The following is a 21,982-nucleotide window of genomic DNA, read 5'->3' on the forward strand; positions in this document are numbered from 1 at the left end:
CCTAGCATACCGTGCGGCAAAGGGAACCGCTCCCGCCTACCTCCGGTCAATGGTCTCTAACTACACACCCTCAAGACCCCTACGCTCTGCGTCTTCTGGCCTCCCTCAGATCTACTCCTATCCAAGCTCCCGGAGGGTCATCAAAGAGAAGCCGCCTATTCTCAGTCCTTGCCCCACAATGGTGGAATGAACTACCCATCCCAGTTAGGACAGCCGAATCCCGTCCAATCTTTCGCCGTCGACTAAAGACTCACTTCTTCAACCATTATCTGAAATGATAAAAAAAAAAAAAAAAAAAAAAAATCTAACCCCGACTAACCTTAATGTCATGCACTTGTCCTAATAAACTAACCTACACTGTAACACGCAACACTTTGATGAACATTGTTACTCAGCTGATAGAGTTATACCCTTCTTGCTGTCTTGTCGCACAGAACTTGTAAGTCGCTTTGGATAAAAGCGTCAGCTAAATGACTAAATGTAAATGTAAATGTAAATGATAAGGAAGCTGGCTGCCATCATGGAGAACCCCTACCACCCCCTCTACGACGAGCTAGTCAAGATGAGAAGCTCGTTCAGCCACAGACTCATTCCCCCACGACACTCAACTAACCGCCTCGGACAGTCCTTTATACCAGTGGTTCCCAAAGTCGGGGTCGCGACCCAAAGGTGGGCCGCGAGCAGCCACGGATGGGCCGCGAGATGATTTAAAAAAAACAAAAAAAAATAAAAAAAACAACGTTTTTTTTTTTTTTTTTTTTCAGGCCACTGAACTTAGAAGCAGGCCAGGCCAGAACTTCTGGCCACCCAGTACAAGATATAAGTATGATGAACACTTTCCCACCTGATGAAACGAATCCACACAAATGTACCAAATCGAAGGTTTAATACAGCAAAAGGTGTATACAACGATCACTTAATTACATTTATGATTTGAAATATGAAATATGCACTTTTATGGCAAATGAGTATTCGTAGGTAAATCAACATTGAATGTCCAATCTCTGGTTACGCAGGGAGTAAGTATACAACCTGGAATATTTAGGAAAACGATAGCGATGGTACTTAAATGATTATAGCTGGATACACTAAGGGGGGGGGGGGTCCCGCTGGTTGTAAGACAGTAGGAGGGGGGGGTTAGAGAAGCCGCTGGCGGTATCCCATCTGGCCGACGGTGTCTTGGGAGAATCCAAAGTCTTGGACACGGTGCCCACAGAACCTCGGACCGCAGACGAATACAGCTGGACCCTCTGTGGACGGTAGCTGCCGGTCCACAACGGAAAGACGTGAGGCGACCTCACTGGTGTCGAGCGCCGTCTCACCTGGAGTCCTCTCCGGGGGGTAGTTCCAACACTCTGCAGTGTTGGCCTTTATCCATGGAATAATCAAAGCACACAAAGCATAATCCAAGCCGTGGAAGGCTCGCCGTCGTCCGGGTAGAGTAATCCAATATACAGGTCCAGTCGCTCTTGGCCCGGAGCTCCTCGGATGCAATCACCACTAGGGGTCTGACCAGCCTGGTTAAGCGTCCAGATAACGTCAGGAACGATGGGGGTACTGATAACTTTAGAACTCTAACCGAACGATGCACCATACATAAATAGACTATTATTAGCTTAATAGAATACGTCCAACTCGACGGTATAGTGCCAAACTATGACTATTCAACTATTAATCTACACGATATCTCAATGCCTATTCTGGGGCCAAGTAGGCCTTACTACACCGCACGTGCGTCGTGGGGAGGCTTTGCGTCTGTCACTCTGTTGGAGGGTAAAGAACTGGACTAAAAGAAAGTTCTACTTTACTTGCGCCATATATATATGCGCTATGAACAAATAGTACCATTCGTATTTCGCCCGACATATTCCTGCGCGGAACCGGGGCTTGCCACGACATGTTAGGCGGCACGATTGAACTTGGACCTAGGGGTATGGCAACCTGGCGCCAGGTTCTCGTCCAATGGTAGAATGAAACTATTATGGGCTGTTTAGTAGACTAAAGGGATATTCAATGCATATTGTACAAGGAATATACAGGGGATATCAAACGATATACAAATACAATTAAATATATATATATATAAATATACATATTCGGTTTAATCTGATCCTTCACAACAGCCGCCCCCTAATTAGTCCCACCTAATTAGCTAAGCAGAGACAGATTAACCGCACTGTCTACCACTCAAGGTCCGCTGTAAGGGTCAGTCAACTCACAAAGTCATGGGGTCATGGTCATCATCGATAGTATCTGGGAGTCGGGGCAGTTCTATGAGCCTCGCCACGGGACGTGTGTAGGTGCGCCCTTGGACGAGTACTTCAGCTGCTCGGACCTTGCCATCGGCACCGGTGATCACTTTGCTTACGCGGCCAGCCGGCCACATAGCTCTGGGTAGTGACTGGTCAATAATCATGACGACTGTTCCTTCTGTCAAATTGTCTCTCTCTTTTACCCACTTCTGGCGGGTCTGTAGAGACGGTAGGTAGTGAAGTAGGAAGCTGCTCCAAAACTTGTCAGCTAGTACTTGGCTGTACCTCCACATTCTTCGGCCGTTCGCTTCTTCAGGCCTGTACATTGTCTGGGGTAGCGCGGGGTCCAGCCGCCCCATTAGGAGTGTGTTGGGGGTGACTGGGTCGACATCTGCTACATCACTGGAGACGTAACCGAGGGGCTTTGAGTTCAATACTCCCTCGATCTCCGTGAGGACTGTCATTAGGACTTCCTCCGCCACAGTCTGGGCTCCGAGTACGGCGTACAGGGCTGTCTTTATAGAACGTACTTCTCGTTCCCAGGTTCCACCGAAGTGGGGTGCGTTCGGGGGATTAAACTGGAAGTCAATCTGGGCTGGAGCGAGGTGGGTCTTAAGTTCTGGGCCCATAGCTTGGAAGCTCTCTCTCAGCTCTCTTTCTCCGCCTTTGAAGTTGGTCCCGTGATCAGACAACAATGTAGACGGTTTTCCTTTCCGTGATGCGAATCTCCGGAAGGCCATAAGGAATGAGTCTGTGCTCATGGTCGGAAGGAGCTCGATATGTATCGCTCTGGTGGTCATGCATTTGAATACAATACCCCACCGCTTCTCGGTGCCTCTTCCTCTCTTTATATACAACGGGCCAAAGCAGTCCATGCCTGTGGAGTGGAATGGCTTGTCGCCGATTCGGAGGCGACAGGGGGGTAAGTCAGCCATCCGTGGTATGCTGGGCTGCGCGCGCCACTTACGGCAGTCTAGACAGGTTCGCTGGAAGCGCCGTACTGCTTCTCTCCCTTGCAATATCCAATAACGACGTCTGATCTCCGCGAAGACTCTCTCTGCTCCTGCGTGGTGTACATCCTCGTCGTATTTCTTTATGATCAGCTCTGTGACCTTGTGTCGGCTGTTCAAGACGATCGGGTACTTAATGTCATCTGGTAGATCGGGGGCTCTCCGCAGGCGACCACCCACTCTGATGAGATTATGGGCGTCACTCTCTGGTGCCAGGTGAATCAGTCTGCTGTCTGATGGGACGGGGTTTCCTCCCTGTAGACAGTCTAGCTCATCGGGGAACGAGTCTCTCTGGGCTCGTTGTAGTAGAAGAAGTTCTGCTTCTTCGTAGTCAGCTGCTGACATGTCAGTGGTGGACTGAATCTCTGGGTGGTGCCGCAGGAATGTTCTTTGCTGCGCACTCTCTAGGGTAATGCAGTCATCTATGTTGGGGTCTGTGGAGGCGACAGTGCTCAATCCACAGAACATAGGTTTCTTGTTCTCAGCCTACTCGTTACTTGCTTCCCTCGGGGTGGGCGTAGGCCAATCTCCTTCCGGGAGCTTGAGGAATGCTGGTCCGTCACTGTAGATGTTGCGACGGGTTAGGTCATCCAGAGACATTCCCCGGGTGATGACGTCAGCTGGGTTGTGTTTGGTGTCCACATACCGCCAGCTTGCTTCTTCTGTTAACTCTTGAATCTCGGTGACTCTGACTCCCACGAAGACTTTGTATCTGCATGAATCAGACTTGATCCATGTGAGTACTGTCGTGGAATCTGACCACAAGATTGTTCTATGCACCGGAATGGTGAGTTCACGTTGGATTAACGTGGCTAGATGCGCTCCTGCGAGGGCTGCGCAGAGCTCTAGACGTGGGATAGATTGTTGCTTACGTGGGGCTATTCTTGAGCGGGCCAGGATGAAAGCAGTGTGTATCTTTCCTCCCATCTCTTGGGCACGCAAGTAGGCCACCGATCCGTAGGCTACTTCGGAGGCGTCGCTGAAGACGTGTAGCTCAATCTCGCATGTCTCTGGCCTCACTGTGGATGGGAAGTAGGTGCGGCGTATATTGACACCTGGGAGTGAGCGGAGTTCCGTCTTCCACTCTCTCCATGTTGAGGCAAGGTGTGCGGGTATTGGGTCATCCCAGCCCTGGTCCTTGTCCCATAGTGCTCGTACAATCATCTTTGCCCTGGTGGTGTAAGGTAGAATACATCCCAACGGGTCATATTGTCTGGCGAGTGTTCTGTACACACTCCGTCTGGTGGTCGGTATCGCCGCCGACCTTCCCTGCTCTGGAGCCAAGGGTTTGTGTCTATAGTGGAGCGAGTCTGTTTTGAAGCGCCAGACTAGTCCTAGTGTCATTTCTTGGGCTTCTCCTGGGATTGTCGCCATCCAGGTCTCGCTGCTGGCAGCCTTGTCCGCGGAGGAGAGGCTGCGCAATACGTGCGGGTCACTGCTGGCCCACTGCCTGAGATCAAAGCCGCCTTTGATCAGGGAGGCGCGTAACTTGATTAGGAGAGCCTCGGCTTCTTCTTGAGTCGAGACGCTTTGTAAACAGTTGTCCACGTAGAAACTGTTCTTCACACTTTGTTGGACCTCTTCATCTGCTGCTGGGTCCTCTGTGACGTGTTTCTGTAGTGCAAATGTAGCACAGCACGGGCTGCATGTGGTTCCGAAGGGGAGTACTTCCCACTGGTAGATGGATGGGTTCTCATCTCCGATCTTCTCTCTCCATAGGAACCGTAGCAGAGGCTTGTCCTCCTCTACTAGTCTCACCTGCAAGAACATCCCTTTGATATCCCCGCTTATAGCCACCTTGTCCTGGCGGAAGCGCAGTAGCACGCCTAGTAGGGAGGGGCCGAGTGTGGGGCCGGGCAAGAGCTCTTTATTCAGATTTTGGGATCCGATCTGGTAGCTGCAGTTAAACACAATGCGATCCTTGCCGTTGTGATGGACCTTGTGATGCGGCACGTACCATGATTCGGTCGTCTGATCGGCCTCTTTAACGCCAATCTTTGTTACGTGTCCTGCTGTGATTAGCTTCTCAATCTCAGCTCGGTACACACTCTCTTGAGCGGGGTCTTTGGCTAGGCGCCGCTCTGTGTTCAGTAGATAGCGCTCCGTGGCGTCTTTCTTTGCGTGAAAGGTGGGCATTCCCTCTCGCCTCAGGAGTGGAGTTGCGTATCTCATCACTCAGCCGACTGTGACTCTCTTTGTCCCCTGCTCGAGTAGGTTGATGGCGTAAATGTCTTCTTTAGAGCGAATATCTTTCTTTTCGTTCTTAAAGGGCATTGTCTCTAGGGTCCATAGCCTCTCGACATGCTGCAGGAGAGTGGTGTCTTCTTCTGTCGTTCTGGAGTGGAAGCAGCTAGTGGCTGCTGTTCGGTTGAGAGATTTAGCGAGGGGGCCTTGTAGGGTCCACCCTAGGCGGGTCTCGACTGCTGCAGGACAGCCTCGGGGGCCTGTATGGACCCGGTCAATCGGGACTATGAGTTCTGCATGGTCGGAGCCTATCAACAGGGTCGGGGTAGCGCCGTCTATGAGCGGGATAGGTAATTGGCGCAGGTGCACATATTTATCCATCAACTTGGTGACAGGGTAGGTGTACTGCGATAGTCCTATTTCTTGGCTGGTGAAAGCATTTGTGATCTTGTACCGTCGCTCTGGCTGCCCGTTGGCTGCGATGGTGAAGGAGACATTCTCGCCCTTTATCGTCTTTAAATCTCTTCTTATTGTCCGAATCGTAATTTCGTTCTTGCTCCCCCGCAGTCCCAACTGGGTCGCAGCGGAGGCGAGCAGAAGGGTCTTCTCTGACCCGTCATCAAGGACGGCGTAAGTGTCCATGACTTTATCTTGGTAGCTCAATGTCACACGGACTACCTTTAAGAGCACTTGGGCTCCGCTGCTGCTGGCGGGGTCAATGTACATGACACTTGCCTTGGTGCCGCTCCGTGGTGCAGGTGTAGGCCGTCTTCCGTTACTTTCGTGTAGTATATCTAGATGGGCTCCATCGCACCGGCTGCACCTTTTCTTTAGGCGGCATTCGGCTGCCATGTGGGGCCGCGCACATCGATAACAGCGCCGGTTGGACTTTATCCATTGACTCACTTCTTCTGCATTCATCTTTGTGAATAGGTCACATTGTGACAGCCAGTGTTCTTTCTCACAGTAGGGACACGCTATCTTCCACTTCTCTTTTCTCGAGGGGGTGCTGTGACTCTTACTGCTCGGTACTGACTCTGATTGGTGCATGACAGTCAACGATCTTCTTCCATCATTTATTCTCCTGGGTCCCTCTCTGGAGCTTGGCGTGCTCCGCCCGAAGGTGTCCAGTCGTAAGCTGCTGACTTCTCTCGCCAGGAAGTCGGCTAGATCAAGGAGGGATGGCTCGGGGCCGTTGGGATCCCGGTAATCCCTCTGCCGCCTAAAGCGCTCCTGTCTTGCGGGTGGCAGCTTCTCCAAAATCCTCTCGACGTTAGAGTTGGCGTATAGCTCATGCATGCCCTTCTCCCGTTGCGCTCCCAGCATCCCTACCAGGGACTGCACTTTGATTGACAGGTCGTCTAGTGAGCGATTGTCTGTGGCTGGGGGTAGGCGGTCAATATGCCTTATCTCCTGGATTACGTAATCCCATATACGTCCATATCTCTGATCCAGCGCTGCAAGGGCCGCTGTGTATGGGGTTGAAGAGGTAGCATAGGCTAGCGCTATATTGTGCGCTCGCGGTACTTTCAGGTGCTTCAGTAATATTGCATACTTGTGGCATTCATCAGCGACATCCACCACCATTGTCTCTAAGCACATCCGGAGCTCCGTGTACTGTGCTCGACTCTCATAGGCGAAGTCTGGGAATGACGGTGTGGCATTGTATGACGCCGTGGATGGCTGATACATCGGCGAGCGTTGGGGGAGAGACCTCCTGGGCGAGTCCCCTCTTGCGCCTCGCTGTGGGCTGGTACTGGCAGGGTACCATGGCCCGCTGGTCCAGGTGCTGTTCCTCGGGGCTGGTCGTGCGTCGTGCTCACCCGTGAATAGAGTCGGGGGTCTGTAGCGCAGCGCCGCGGGGGTATAGCCTGGACTGTATGGGACCTCCTGGTCCGGTGGAGTACTGTGCTGTCGTCGGGCTTGGTTCTCCTCCTCTCCCTCTTCTTCCTCTATCAGATCTTCCAGATCCTGTAATCGTTTATTTAGCTTCTCCGCAGTGTATGCCGCTCCTTCCCTGTAGCTGGGTCTCGCTTGGACCGGTCTGTGAAGGGGGTCTGCGGGGGGTATAGGCTCGGTCTGTTGGTCAAGTTCAGGGTCGCTTGCTCGTTGTGGTGACGCTGCCCTTGACTGTTGTCTCGACGAGTTCCTTGAACCCCTGGTGGAGGGAGAGGGTGTTGCCTTGCGGATCAGCTGCTCCATTAGCTGCGCTTGTAGCTTGCCGCGCTCGGCTTGTATTCTGTCGCGCTCGGCTTCGCGCTGGATGAGAGCGAGTTCGCGCTCTGCGTCTCTTTGGGCACCGGCAGCGGCACGCTGGGTGTCTGCTCGGTCTCTTGCCATATTCTCTTCCATCTGAAGACGTCTCATCTCCAGGCGTATGCGCTCTTCTTCGCTCCGTTGTTGCGCTTGGAGTTGTTCGCGCTTGCTAAGCGTCTGTGCTTGGAGTTGTTCGCGCTCGCTAAGCGTCTGTGCTTGGAGACGATCGCGTTCGGTAGAGGCTGTCAGGCTGACGAGGAACGCCTGTTGTAGTATCCTCTCCGCTTCGTTGGGGGAAGGCGGTAGTGGAGGTGAGCCGCTCCTGCGTGAGCCGCTCCTGGGGGTACTCGTCGGGGAGCCCTGGAGCTCTAGTTCCTCGGCGCTCTCCTCCTCTTCTTCCGTGCAGAGTTCTCTCTCTGTAGGGTTGTCTTCCTCCCGGGGCTGGTCGGGGACTACTTCTTGGGTAGTGGCGGGGGGTAAAGGCATGTCAATTCCCTCCTGGTCCCCACCGTGAGCTTGGTCAGTTACATTAGGACCTACTAGGGCCTCTGTGGTCGGGGAAACCTGGTCGTTAAGGTCAGACATAATTTTACTTTCTACTTCTACCGCGTTTACCGTTTGTCGAAGGCTAGGTAGTTGACTGACAGTGTAAGCCTCTAAGTACTGAGGTGTCTGTCGTCTGCGCCGCGGGCGTTCTAGGTTAGGAGGATCGTTTCGTGGAGTGTTCATCATAGGCCATTTCGATATTAATAACACTATATTAATATTACACTAGTTACCCTCCGGCTCGAAGGACCAATTGTAACTGAGGGGTACAATTCCCTGACTGTATTGTTAGATATGATATTTAATACCACTACCTCATGTACTTTAACTTCTGGCCACCCAGTACAAGATATAAGTATGATGAACACTTTCCCACCTGATGAAACGAATCCACACAAATGTACCAAATCGAAGGTTTAATACAGCAAAAGGTGTATACAACGATCACTTAATTACATTTATGATTTGAAATATGAAATATGCACTTTTATGGCAAATGAGTATTCGTAGGTAAATCAACATTGAATGTCCAATCTCTGGTTACGCAGGGAGTAAGTATACAACCTGGAATATTTAGGAAAACGATAGCGATGGTACTTAAATGATTATAGCTGGATACACTAAGGGGGGGGGGGGGTCCCGCTGGTTGTAAGACAGTAGGAGGGGGGGGTTAGAGAAGCCGCTGGCGGTATCCCATCTGGCCGACGGTGTCTTGGGAGAATCCAAAGTCTTGGACACGGTGCCCACAGAACCTCGGACCGCAGACGAATACAGCTGGACCCTCTGTGGACGGTAGCTGCCGGTCCACAACGGAGAGACGTGAGGCGACCTCACTGGTGTCGAGCGCCGTCTCACCTGGAATCCTCTCCGGGGGGTAGTTCCAACACTCCGCAGTGTTGGCCTTTATCCATGGAATAATCAAAGCACACAAAGCATAATCCAAGCCGTGGAAGGCTCGCCGTCGTCCGGGTAGAGTAATCCAATATACAGGTCCAGTCGCTCTTGGCCCGGAGCTCCTCGGATGCAATCACCACTAGGGGTCTGACCAGCCTGGTTAAGCGTCCAGATAACGTCAGGAACGATGGGGGTACTGATAACTTTAGAACTCTAACCGAACGATGCACCATACATAAATAGACTATTATTAGCTTAATAGAATACGTCCAACTCGACGGTATAGTGCCAAACTATGACTATTCAACTATTAATCTACACGATATCTCAATGCCTATTCTGGGGCCAAGTAGGCCTTACTACACCGCACGTGCGTCGTGGGGAGGCTTTGCGTCTGTCACTCTGTTGGAGGGTAAAGAACTGGACTAAAAGAAAGTTCTACTTTACTTGCGCCATATATATATGCGCTATGAACAAATAGTACCATTCGTATTTCGCCCGACATATTCCTGCGCGGAACCGGGGCTTGCCACGACATGTTAGGCGGCACGATTGAACTTGGACCTAGGGGTATGGCAACCTGGCGCCAGGTTCTCGTCCAATGGTAGAATGAAACTATTATGGGCTGTTTAGTAGACTAAAGGGATATTCAATGCATATTGTACAAGGAATATACAGGGGATATCAAACGATATACAAATACAATTAAATATATATATATATAAATATACATATTCGGTTTAATCTGATCCTTCACAACAATAACACTACCTTATGCATACTGCACCTTATGTGACACTGTGAATAATGTGAATATTTCTTCAGCTAGTAGTCTGATAGTAAATTATATTGACCATATTGACCAAATTGTTTACACTGCCTGTGTTGTTTTTACTACCTGTACACTGTGTTGTTGTTTTACTACCTGTACCCCCCCCCCCCTCCCCCCCATGCTGCTATGATGCCTGAATTTCCCCAAGGGGATCAATAAAGGAATATCTTATCTTATCTTATCTTATGTTTAGCTAACCAACATTAGCAGGGTAAAATAATGCCAGTGTGTTGGTTCTACACGGTTGTTGAGGTATGATGTGTATATTGTATGACTCTGTTGCATGATTGTGATGTCACTTGTCTGGGTATAAAAGAGGCAGCGACACACCCTTACACTCTCTCTTGGCGCACCTGTATCCTGATTAAACAATGCCGAATTGAATGGCTAATTGATGGACAGTACGATCCTATTTATTTTTGTATCCACTTTTTCTCCTTATTTTCTATTTTTATCCCATCCCAATTTCGTGTATCCAATTCTCCCCTCCCTGTCTTGAACCTTGCTCGACTATGCCCCCCACTGGTCGGCACACGAGGAGGCAGCCTGTCACATCTTTTCGCCTGCCGGCGCGGACTCTCATTGGCGAGGTGTAACGCATGGGAGGCTCACACTACCCTCGCCACTTCCTGTCTCTGCTGTGCAGGCGTCTCCCAACCCAGCGGTTCTCAACAGGGGTGCCGCGGCACCCTAGGGTGCCTCAGAGAGCTGCCAGGGGTGCCTTGAGATAAAAAAAATAATATTTTTTTTTTCTTTTTACATTCTTTTTGGATTACAGAAAATTATCATGAAAATACCATATTTTGATAAGTTTGACCATTTCTCAAAATCTGAAAATCATTATTTAATAAAACACAGAAAAGGATCACCAAGTTACTCTGGATAAAAAAAAACTTTACAGACAACATTGAGACAAAGCTTCCTGACACATCTACATCCAAACTCTTGGAAGAACTCATTGAAATCTCATCTGATACCACCTGGAAAGCTCGTTTCAGAGTGTGGTGCTGAGTACCAAGTATCTCATGATGCAGCAGTTAAGGTGTTGTTGATACCATTCAGCACCACATATCTGTGTGAAGCTGGCTTTTCATCCATGACAGCTCTGAAAACAAAATATAGGGCCAAGTTGAGCCTTGAGGATGACATGCGTGTTGCCTTGTCAAAGATCTCCCCACGTATTGACCGTATTATTAGCCAGCAGCAGCAGACCTCGCATTGAGCTCGAAATGTCCACTGAGTGAACGAGTGCTTATTTTCTGTATTTATTTATATTTTTTGAGAAATGGTAACTTGGTGATCCTTTTCTGTGAAATGGTCACACTTATCCAAATATGCTATTTTTATGGAGAACAGTGCAGCTGCAACAGATAGCACTTTAGTGATCCTTTTCTGTATTTAAAAAAAAATACATGATTTTCAGTTTTTGAGAAATGGTCACACTTATCCAAATATGCTATTTTTATGGAAAATAGTGCAGCTGCAACAGATAGCACTTTAGTGATAATTTTCAGTAATTTTATTTAAAGAAATATGCTATTTGATTTACTACTACAAGCAGTGTAATGTCAACAGTACTAAGCCATTTAGACCTGAAACACCTGTTAATAATGCATTATATAGCCTGCATATACACACAAATGTGTTTCCGTTTTTTTAAATAAACATTATTTTGAAAGCAAGCACTTTTGTCATCATTGTAGCAAAAAAGACAGGACCGGAAAAGTCTTTATCGTATGTAGGGGTGCCCTGGAATATTTGATTGAACACAGGGGTGCCTTGGCAGCAGAAAGGTTGAGAACCCCTGTCCCAACCGACCTGTAGGGGTCGCTGTCCACAACGTCCAATCCCCACCTATCGACTTCCCACCCGCTGACTCTGCCAAATGAGCCAGTACGACGGCCGGCCGAAGACGAAGGCAATGCTGAGACTGGGATTCGATACCGGAGTCTCTTGCATTGGTGACGAGCGCAATCTCCGCTACACTTGATTGATTGATTGAAAAGTTTATTAACAGATTGCAGAATGGGTACAGTACAGTACAGCTCAATACATACAATTGTTAAGAGGATGCAGACCTGAGAAAGACTTTCGTCTTGTTTCCATCAGGGTCCCCCATTTTCAATTCATCATATGACACACACGACATACAGATAGACAGTACTGCTACATCTATACATTTATGACATACCAGATTTGCAAATACAGTACTGTTTGTGATACTAAACAAAATCCAGAAAAAGAGTGTATATACATTTGACATAGAAACTGTGCATTGGAGGAGGTTGGGTAGTTGGGGTGGGGCTGTACATTGGAGGTGGGGGAGGGGGGTTGGGTAGGGGACACACACACTGACTGAACATTGGAATACTGACATACATTTGACATAGAAACTGTACATTGGAGGAGGTTGGGTAGGTGGGGTGGGGTTGGGTGGGGCAGTACATTGGAGGGGGGGGGTTGGGTAGGGGGGGGCACTGTACATTGGAATACTGACAAAGCCATGGTCTTGGTCTTTATTGTACAACTGGGTTAGGACATTTGTAGGGGCCAGTTTCGAATTGCAGTCTCCCGTAGGTGTTCTTTGAGAGTGCTTTTGAAGTTACAAAGTTACAGCTTTGGGTAGGGTGTTCCACATTGATGTGGCATAATTGCGAAACGTGTTTAGTCCCTTGTTTGAGCTGAATCTGGGTTTTACATGATTTGTGGAGCTCCCTCTGGTGTTGTGATCGTGGTATTCACTGACCTTTGGGAAGTATTTTGACATGTACATGGGTACCTTGGTCGTGTAGTGTATCTTGTAGACCAGGCCCATTGCAAGTTGCTGTACTCTGTCGTCTACTTTAAGCCATCCTAGGTTGGCAAAGTGTGCAGGGGTGAGGTGGGTTTTCAATTTTATTTCTTATTTTTTCCATCCTTTCCTTGTACAGTGTCCTTGAGTCTGAGAAATGCGCTTCTCTCTTAAAATCCAATCTATTATTATTATTATTAGTTTGTTTTGAGATGTTTGTAATTTGGTTTTTAGTGCATTTGAGGTGCTTTGGTACCATGAGGTGCAAGCATAGTCGTAGTACCCTTGAATGAGTGCTCCTGCCAGAGTCTTCAAGGTATTGTTTACCAGAGAGGAGATCCGGTACAAGAATCGAGTTCGTTGGTTGACTTTTTTTATTACATTGGATGCCATTTTGTCACAGGAAAGATTAGCCTCTAGGATGGAACCCAGGTAGGTAATTTCATCTTTCCGTGTGACAATATTGTCACCCACTGTAACTGAGAAGCCGTCGGTCTTGCTGAGTTTGTTATTTGAACCGAAGAGAATGGACTCTGTTTTGCCCATGTGTAATGATAGTTACCACCCAGCCGCATCAGTACGATCCTATTTGAACTGTTAGAATATTCACCTTTCCGCTACAGATAGACTAAAGACTAAAGTCTACTCTGATTCTTCATACAAAAAGCTTTGAAAGTGGGTAGTGATTCACATTCCTTTACAGCTTTGGGTAGGGCGTTCCACATTGATGTGGCATAATTGTGAAACGTATTTAGTCCCTTGTTTGAGCCGAATCTGGGTTTAACATGATTTGTGGAGCTCCCTCTGGTGTTGTGATCGTGGTATTCACTGACCTTTGGGAAGTATTTTGACATGTACATGGGTACCTTGGTCGTGTAGTGTATCTTGTAGACCAGGCCCATTGCAAGTTTCTGTACTCTATCGTCTACTCTAAGCCATCCTAGGTTGTCAAAGTGGGCAGGGGTGAGGTGGGTTCTAGGAGTCAGGTCAAGCAGTAGTCTGACTAGTTTGTTTTGAGATGTTTGTAATTTGGTTTTTAGTGCCTTTGAGGTGCTTTGGTACCATGAGGTGCAAGCATAGTCGTAGTACCCTACGGCCCTGGTGGGTCCAGCAAAAACCTGCCTCTAACCCACAAACAGTGCTGGTAGTTAATCTGACCTGAGACTCCGATATCGACCATGACAGCCTTCTTGCGGTCTTTGACTCCGCTGATCTGAGGGAAGTAGGCATCAAGCGCCAGGAAGCCAGTGCTGCAGAGGAAACACAGCGTTCCCATGGCAATGCCATAGTTACAGGCATTCAGGTTGCGGTTGAAGATACAGAACTCCTCTACCTCCTCCGGGCGGTTCACGTAGCCCTCGTTGGACATGCATCCCAGGATCACTACAGAGAAGAGCTGTGGAGATAGAGAGAGAAACAGGTTAGCTAGACACTAACTACTCCATTAATTTCTATTGGAAGATGCTAACTAGAGTTAGAAAACGTGGTTCTTCAGCCTCTAATCAACCCGTCACCTGCTGTTCCGTGACGTCCCTCTGCGTTGTGTTTACTGGCTGTCACACACTGTATCACCCCGTTGATACATCCGTAATCAGAAGAATCAACACTGGAAATGTGGTCTCTTTCCTTGATGGTTATGTTTATTTCATAAACATAAGACTTGTACAAGATGGAACAAATTGAAAGTCTTTGAAAGGTGAAGAAACTAAATTAATAATCTTGCTTGATGGTTGCGGACTAGCTCCATAGCCGAAGCCTGTCCTGTTATCTGTTATGTTAGCTTGTAGCTAGCTCTGTCCTCGTGGTCACTCCTCCCCCACCCTCCAGCCTCGGAGGAGGGTGGAGGTATCTCTGCTGTCTCGCTGTCAACGCTTGTCTGCTCGTCTGACTCAAACCCGGAAGAACCCACAGCTTAATGTCTTCAAGTCTCTCTACCTCTCGCAATGTCGAACTCCCTCCGTCGTGTGACTATCTCGTTACTATAGCAACGGCTCTCTCTCTCTAAATGATGGCCAGACTGCCAAAGCGCCTCTGTGGATGATGACCTCGAATGGGCTCTCTCTCCCGTTCCTTATCTGCTTACAGGCCCTTGTCTGTGTCTCCCAGTCTCCCTGTGGAACACACACACACACCGAGGAGATGTCTGTTTCATCTATAGATATTTACATTATATATACATATGAAAATAGATATGTAAATATATACTGCATATTAGGGCTGTCCCCGACTAAGGATTTGTATAGTCGACTTGTAGTCGCCAAAATTAGCCGATAGTCGACTATTAGTCGACTATGGAAAAAAAATATATATATGAAAAAAAAAAGTATAATTTTTTACAGAAGGCTTCTTGTTCTCTGCGAAAGCATGCAATTGGTCCACTGATGGATACATCTTGATATTTGTCTAGTCTAGTGTGTTCATTAGATGGGTGAAATCCTCTTTCAGTGCCTCTGTGCCTGTTTTCTTAGGCAGTTAGCCTCTGGTATGCATGCCATTAGCGCTAGCCACGCTTCTAGGCCTCTTTTCTTTTGGAAAGAATGATACAAAATATATAAGTCGACTACGGCTCCTTTCGATCGATTAGTCGACTATTCGACTAATCGGGGTCAGCCCTACTGTATATATATACAGTATATGTATATACACATCTGTCTGAATATACCTGCATATAATCCTTTTTACATATCTGTAGATACTACATGTATATCTACAGATATAGAGGCTTATGGCGGGGACTGAAGACGATAACTGACTACAAAGCCAGCGCCCTCTCAATGGGAAGCGACGATGCCTCTCTCGCGGACAAACGCAACTCTTTCTACGCTCGGTTTGGTGCAAACAGTGACAATGCTAGCTCAACGGCTAGTGATGTCACTGGCGCGCCGGCTGTTGTGGAGGGGGGGGGGCATCCGCGGGGGGGCGGGGACGCTCTCTCATTGATGGTACACAGTGTGAGAAGAGCATTTATGCAGGTGAACACCAGAAAGGCTGCTGGCCCAGATGGAATAACAGAATGTATACTTAAGTCCTGTGCTAACCAGCTAGCCCCTGTGTTCACCACCATATTTAATCGATCCCTGGCGGAGTCAGTGGTCCCTGCCTGCTTCAAGATGTCTACCATTATCCCGGTACCAAAGAAATCCTCCCCAACAGGTCTCAATGACTACAGACCGGTGGCACTCACCTCTGTGGCCATGAAATGTTTTGAGAGGCTGGTCAAGGATCACATTTGTGCCTCCCTCCCCAGTGATATGGACCCTATGCAATTTGCATACAGGCCAAACAGGTCCACTGATGATGCGGTCTCCCAAGTACTGCACAGCACACTCTCTCACCTGGACCGCCAGAAGGGGGGCTATGTGAGACTGTTGTTCATTGACTACAGCTCAGCGTTCAACACCATAGTCCCCATCAGACTGGTGGACAAGCTGATCGAGCTGGGTCTGAGCTCCGCTCTGAGCGCCTGTATACTGGACTTTCTGAGTGAAAGGCCCCAGGCGGTCAGGGTGGGGGGTCAGACCTCCAACACCATCACCCTGAGCATCGGGTCCCCCCAGGGCTGTGTTCTGAGCCCTCTGCTGTACTCACTATACACACATGACTGTGTGGCCAAGTTCAGCTCCAACTCCATAGTGAAGTTTGCGGACGACACAGTGGTGGTGGGGCTGATCTCGGACAACGACGAGAAGGCCTACCGGGAGGAGGTTGAGGTACTGGAACGCTGGTGCCAGGACAACAGCCTGCTCCTGAACATTAGTAAAACCAAGGAACTGATCGTGGATTATAGGAGAGGACAGCAGGAGACACACACACTACTGAGGATAAACGGGGCTACCGTGGACAGGGTGAGCAGCTTTAAGTACCTGGGGGTCCACATCTCAGAGGATCTGACATGGACAACACACATAGACTCAGTCGTAAAAAAAGGCGAAGCAGCGCCTCTACGACCTGAGACAGTTAAGGAAGTTCAGAGTATCTGGGAAGATACTCCAGTCCTTGTACTCCGGAGCTGTAGAGAGCATCTTGACTGGAAACATCACTGCCTGGTATGGAAACAGCACGGCACAGGACAAGAAGGCCCTACCTACAGAGAGTGGTGCGCTCAGCCGAGCGTACCACGGGTATTGCACTACCACCCCTGCAGGTTCTATACAACAAGAGGTGCAAATCCAGAGCCTGCAGAATAATGAAAGACCCTCACCACCCCAACAACAGCCTGTTCATGCTGCTGAGGTCAGGCAGACGCCTGCGAACACCAGCTACTAGGACAGAGAGACTTCGGCTCAGCTTCTTCCCCCAGGCCATCAGAGCCTTGAACACTGAACTCTCCACACACAAGCACACATGCGCACACACACTGTACACGCTCACACACTAGCAGCCACTTTAACATGAGCAAACACACACTCATGCTGCACACGCTCACACTTATGGTCACTTTCCAAAAGGAAAGGTCACTTTAAGAATAGTATAGTATAACTTGAGATTGTAAAATATAGCATGTACATAAAGATCCAGTGCCTCATCCGTAGCTAACAGTGTATTGCACTACCACAGGACCTAGCATGTCCTACCATGCTCTGTAAATAACTCATGTACATATACCGATATGCCCTACTCTGTTGACTTGTTTTATTGCACAATGTCGTTCTATTGGAATCTATTATATATTACTATTGTATTATGCACATCGTTGCGGGCAAGACCCCCCGCATTTCATTGTATACTTGTATACCGTGACAAATAAAACTCTTGACTTGACTTGACTTGACTTGACTATACCTGTACATATCCCTTACCTACTCTTACTAGTTATGGTGCTGGCCAGTATCACTTACTACCATAGTGTATTTATACCTGTATCACTGTACATATTACTGTAATACTGTCTACAACTCTAATACATCTGATTCTGACATCTGATCAGCACTATACTCAGTAGTACTAATCTATATATTTTATATCCAGTTTAATCACCTGTACGTTGTATATTGTTATTGCACCTTACTGTTACATTTACACTCTGGTTAGATGCCAATTTATTTTCTCCAGGCTGGGTCACATGACCTGTAACCTGGTGGTCACATGACTCCAGGCTGGGTCACATGACCTGTAACCTGGCACTTACACGACTCCAGTCTGGGTCACATGACCCGTAGCCTGGCGGCGAACTGAAAGCAGGCACTGTTCTAAACGCCACGTGGGGTCCTCATCTTGTGATCCACAGACCGGACCTGACACACTGCTAATCTGCTGGAGTGTGTGTGTGTGTGTGTGTGTGTGTGTGTGTGTGTGTGTGTGTGTGTGTGTGTGCGTGTGCGTGTGTGTGTGTGTGTGTGTGTGTGTGTGTGTGTGTGTGTGTTAGCGTGAAAGTATGTGAAAGTGTTTGTGTGTGTGTGCCTGTGTGTCTGTGTGTGCGTAGGTGTGTGTGTGTGTGTGTGTGTGTGTGTGTGTGTGTGTGTGTGTGTGTGTGTGTGTGTGTGTGTGTGTGTGTGTGTGTGTGTGTGTGTGTGTGTGTGTGTGTGTGTGTGTGTGTGTGTACAGGGTGTGATTTGCTGGGGGGAAGGTAGGGGGAGGATAATCCACAACTTGCCTATCGGTGCAACATACAAACACACCAGCCCTTAATACCAGCACTTACAGGCCAAGCAGAATGGGTGGATACTCTAAACCAGTTTAAATACTCTAGACCAGTTTCAATACTCCAAACCAGTTTGAATACTCTAGACTAGTGGTACTCAGACTCAGGGGCGGACCTAGCACATTTGGCGCCCTAGGCGAGATTCACCACTGCCCCCCCCCCCCCCCCCCCTGCGCGCACCCCTCTATATCTGCAACCGTTATTTTTACATAAAAATAATTCTAACATAAGGGAAAATGAGCCAAAAATCTAAAACGGTTGGTCGGTCTGAGCCTCCCCCCGCCCCCCCCCCCCAAAAAGTCTAAACATCGCCGCGCTACCAACCGGTTAACCCTTTTCACTGCGACAATACACCGAAGGTTAACCCTTTCACGACCGTCGGTTGTGTGATAGTAAAGGGTTAACCCTCCGTCGTGTGGCAGTGAAAGGGTTAACAGTTATACAGTAAAGTACTGCACCTTTATTTTTTACAAGCAAGAACAAGAGCTAAGAATAAATGTAAAGTGCACACTAAAGAATTAAAACAAATAAACAACTTAGCTAACACACAATAATAATAATAATAACAAACAATAAAATAACGTGCAAATTTGCTTTAAAAGAAAATTATGTATTGTAAAATATGTTACACATATATAATCAAAATATAATATGCTAAATAAACAAAAAACAAATAAAAATTACAAATTCACTTTGTCTAAAGAACTATTTACATTCCACTCCCTATCATCACACTTCAAGGTTAGCCTGTAGCTCCTACTGGTTTCCATTTACAGTGCAATCCTTCTGGCCTTCCTCGCTGCAAAGTCATCAATCACATCAAATTGTCCAACTCCTGAGCCAGCTCCTTCCCATCCAAATCAGATTGCCCTCCATGGTTTAAGGTGTGTACAAGTGCCTCTGCTTGCTTCATCAGCTCTTGGTGTGGCAGGTCTTGGAAGTTGTACAAAATTGCATACCTTTCACCTTGGCACATTTCTCGTCTTCTTCTTTTCTTCTCTTTTTAAACTGGATGGCCGGATGGCTTTTGCCTCTTCATAGTTCTCTAACGTTAGTCTTTCTTTCCTCAACGCTCAATTCTATAAACACTTGACCGATACCCATCAATGCACAGCGCTCTAGCATGTTCTGACTGTGAACACCTAAAGCTGAGGCTCAGACCGACCGACCGTTTTAGATTTTTGGCTCATTTTCCCTTATGTTAGAATTTTTTGTAAACATAATGGTTGCAGATATAGAGGGGGGCGCCAAAACTGCGCAAAAAAAAAAAAAAAAAAATTGGCAGGCCCCCTCTTATATCGCCTGTAGGAAGGTCCGCCCCTGCTCAGACTTACCAACTCAGGAGACACATTGAAAGGGCCACATTACAATGTACTGTACCAGTAGGATGGTTTCCCCTGGCAACTCAAATGCGTAGTAACCAGCACAAAGTGCATGTATGTAGTGAAGTCAAAACAACTGTAGTAAAGTCCACGGCCCTCATTTATCAATGGTGCGTACGCACAGATATGTGTGTAACCCGTGCGTACGATCATTTCTAAGCAAGTGTGGGATTTATTTTATCGTGTGCTTGACTTTAAATATATACGCACAGCTCTGACCATGCGTACCTGGCGCCCAGCGGTAGAATATGAAGACTGCAGACGGACGTTTTATGCTTTCATTATGCATTATGCTTTCATTAGTTTCATGCATTCGTTTAAACAATGACGTGTTCTGTATGACCCGTAATTCACTATAGTTCATTGTAAAATAGCGACATTAATGTAATTATTGTCAAACCCTAAATAGCATTTGGAATAGGTATTTCCGAATGAATTCAGCCTGGTTCATAGCGTTATTATAGGAATACTTCTCGCGGTGTGCGCTCAGATGTTTTCAGAGATATAGGGCAGTCTATTTGCAGAGAGAGAACATAATAATATTAAGTATAGTCCGCTACCCGAGACACATTCTCCTTGATTTGTACCGCAATTTGAGACCCAAATTGGAGCGTGGAGCAAAACGCAGTGTTGGATGTCGATGTCGTAATTTCCCCAACCCCCCCAACTACATACAATATCGATATATCAATAACAGGAGGCCAAGAGAGGATTTTACGCCAGGTTACCCAACATCATCGGAGCAATAGACTGTACCCATGTAGCTTTCAAAGCTCCATCAATAAACAAATCCAGTAATGTGAACGGGATTCCACTCGGTCAATGTACAGATAATCTGCGATGCGCATTTTGGCTGATAATGTCGTTGCCGGTGGCTGGGAGGAACACGACTCATTCAGGCCTAATTCTATTTAATTCAATTGTATGTTATTACTGGGGTACCTATAATTAAAACATTGCTTAAATGCAGATCAGGGTTATCACTGAAGCCATAATGACTCTGACCAGAACCACGGGCTCACGAGCGCACAATAGGCATTGTAGAGCGCAGAGTTGGCCTGCTGAAATTGATTTCATTTCAGTCATTACACTGCTTAATGTCGGGTCAGCTTGTCATTTATTTCTGTCAATGTGCTGGTTCTGTAGCAGGACTGGTTATATATCATATAGATCCGCTCTGCGTCTACTGTAATACTCTTCCATATCAGTATTAGCACATTAGTTCACATTTTACACACCTTTACACACCTCATCTGCCTGGCCACACCCCCATCCGCTCCTCTACATAAGCAGGGGTGTAGCCATACTAACAGCTCCTTCTTTAGTTTTCACCACGGCAAGTGCCTGTATACACCACACTTTGAGACTGCTGAAATATTGAAGAAAGGAATAGGAGCTACGATGAAGGAGCTACGTTGACATTATATCTTTGTTTTCTCTCTCACTATTTTCGAGGAAATACAGCGATAATGACTTCGCCACTGGGGTGTCTAGAAGATGATGATCATTCTGACCTCCACCGGCATTTTTGTATTAGGGGCTCGCGTCGCTGGCCTAATCCCCACCTGCATTCCTCCAAGCTGCAGTTGGACAGGTATTACCTCCGCTCTGCAGTTGGACTTTGCTTGAGAGGCGCTCGGCTGTTGTGAGAGCTAGCTGCCTCTCCGGGTGAGTGATGGTTTTGATATGCGAGCGCCAGTTGTGTTGCTATGGGGGGAATGGCTACATGACTTACGAAAGCCGGCTCCAGGCTGGTACCCTTTTTGCTGCCTCTTAGCGGCGTGGAGAGGGTTCTGGTTTGACGCCCACGATACATGAGCTCCTCATCGGGAGCTCTATTTGCCTGGGACCGTATCCGAATCTGCGGTTCAAACCCCCGGATCTCTGGACGAACGGATACTCTCTGTCACCGTGCGAGGCCCCACCTTTCAAGATGAAAGTTACCCAGCGCGAGGGAAGTGGGTTGGCCTATATTGTGTTCTCTCGTTGTACAGTTTCGGTGATAGCTGCTTAGCTTGCGTCCTACCTGGGTTGAGCTACCAGTTAGCCTGGAGTTAGCTGTTAGCCTATGCTACACCGTTGAACATTAGCCGTGAGAATAGCAGGCCATAACACTCTGACTACGACGTCATCTTTGACAGAGGATGTAGTCGGCCCTGCACCATGATCGGCTGTTGGAGGGGGGCGTCTTAGC

At 47.9% G+C, this 21,982-nt stretch overlaps 1 protein-coding gene across 1 annotated transcript in view; it reads right to left on the reverse strand.

The window, feature by feature from the left end:
• Positions 1 to 21,982, reverse strand: part of syngr1a (synaptogyrin 1a) — a 103,824-nt gene that overhangs the window by 37,354 nt on the left and 44,488 nt on the right. The window contains exon 2 of the mRNA XM_084329419.1: positions 13,924 to 14,161. Coding sequence (XP_084185545.1) covers positions 13,924 to 14,161 — 238 coding nt within the window. The remainder of the gene's footprint in view (positions 1 to 13,923; positions 14,162 to 21,982) is intronic.

Source organism: Notolepis coatsorum (genome assembly GCF_963971535.1).
Source record: "Notolepis coatsorum genome assembly, chromosome: 14".
NCBI lineage: Eukaryota > Metazoa > Chordata > Actinopteri > Aulopiformes > Paralepididae > Notolepis > Notolepis coatsorum.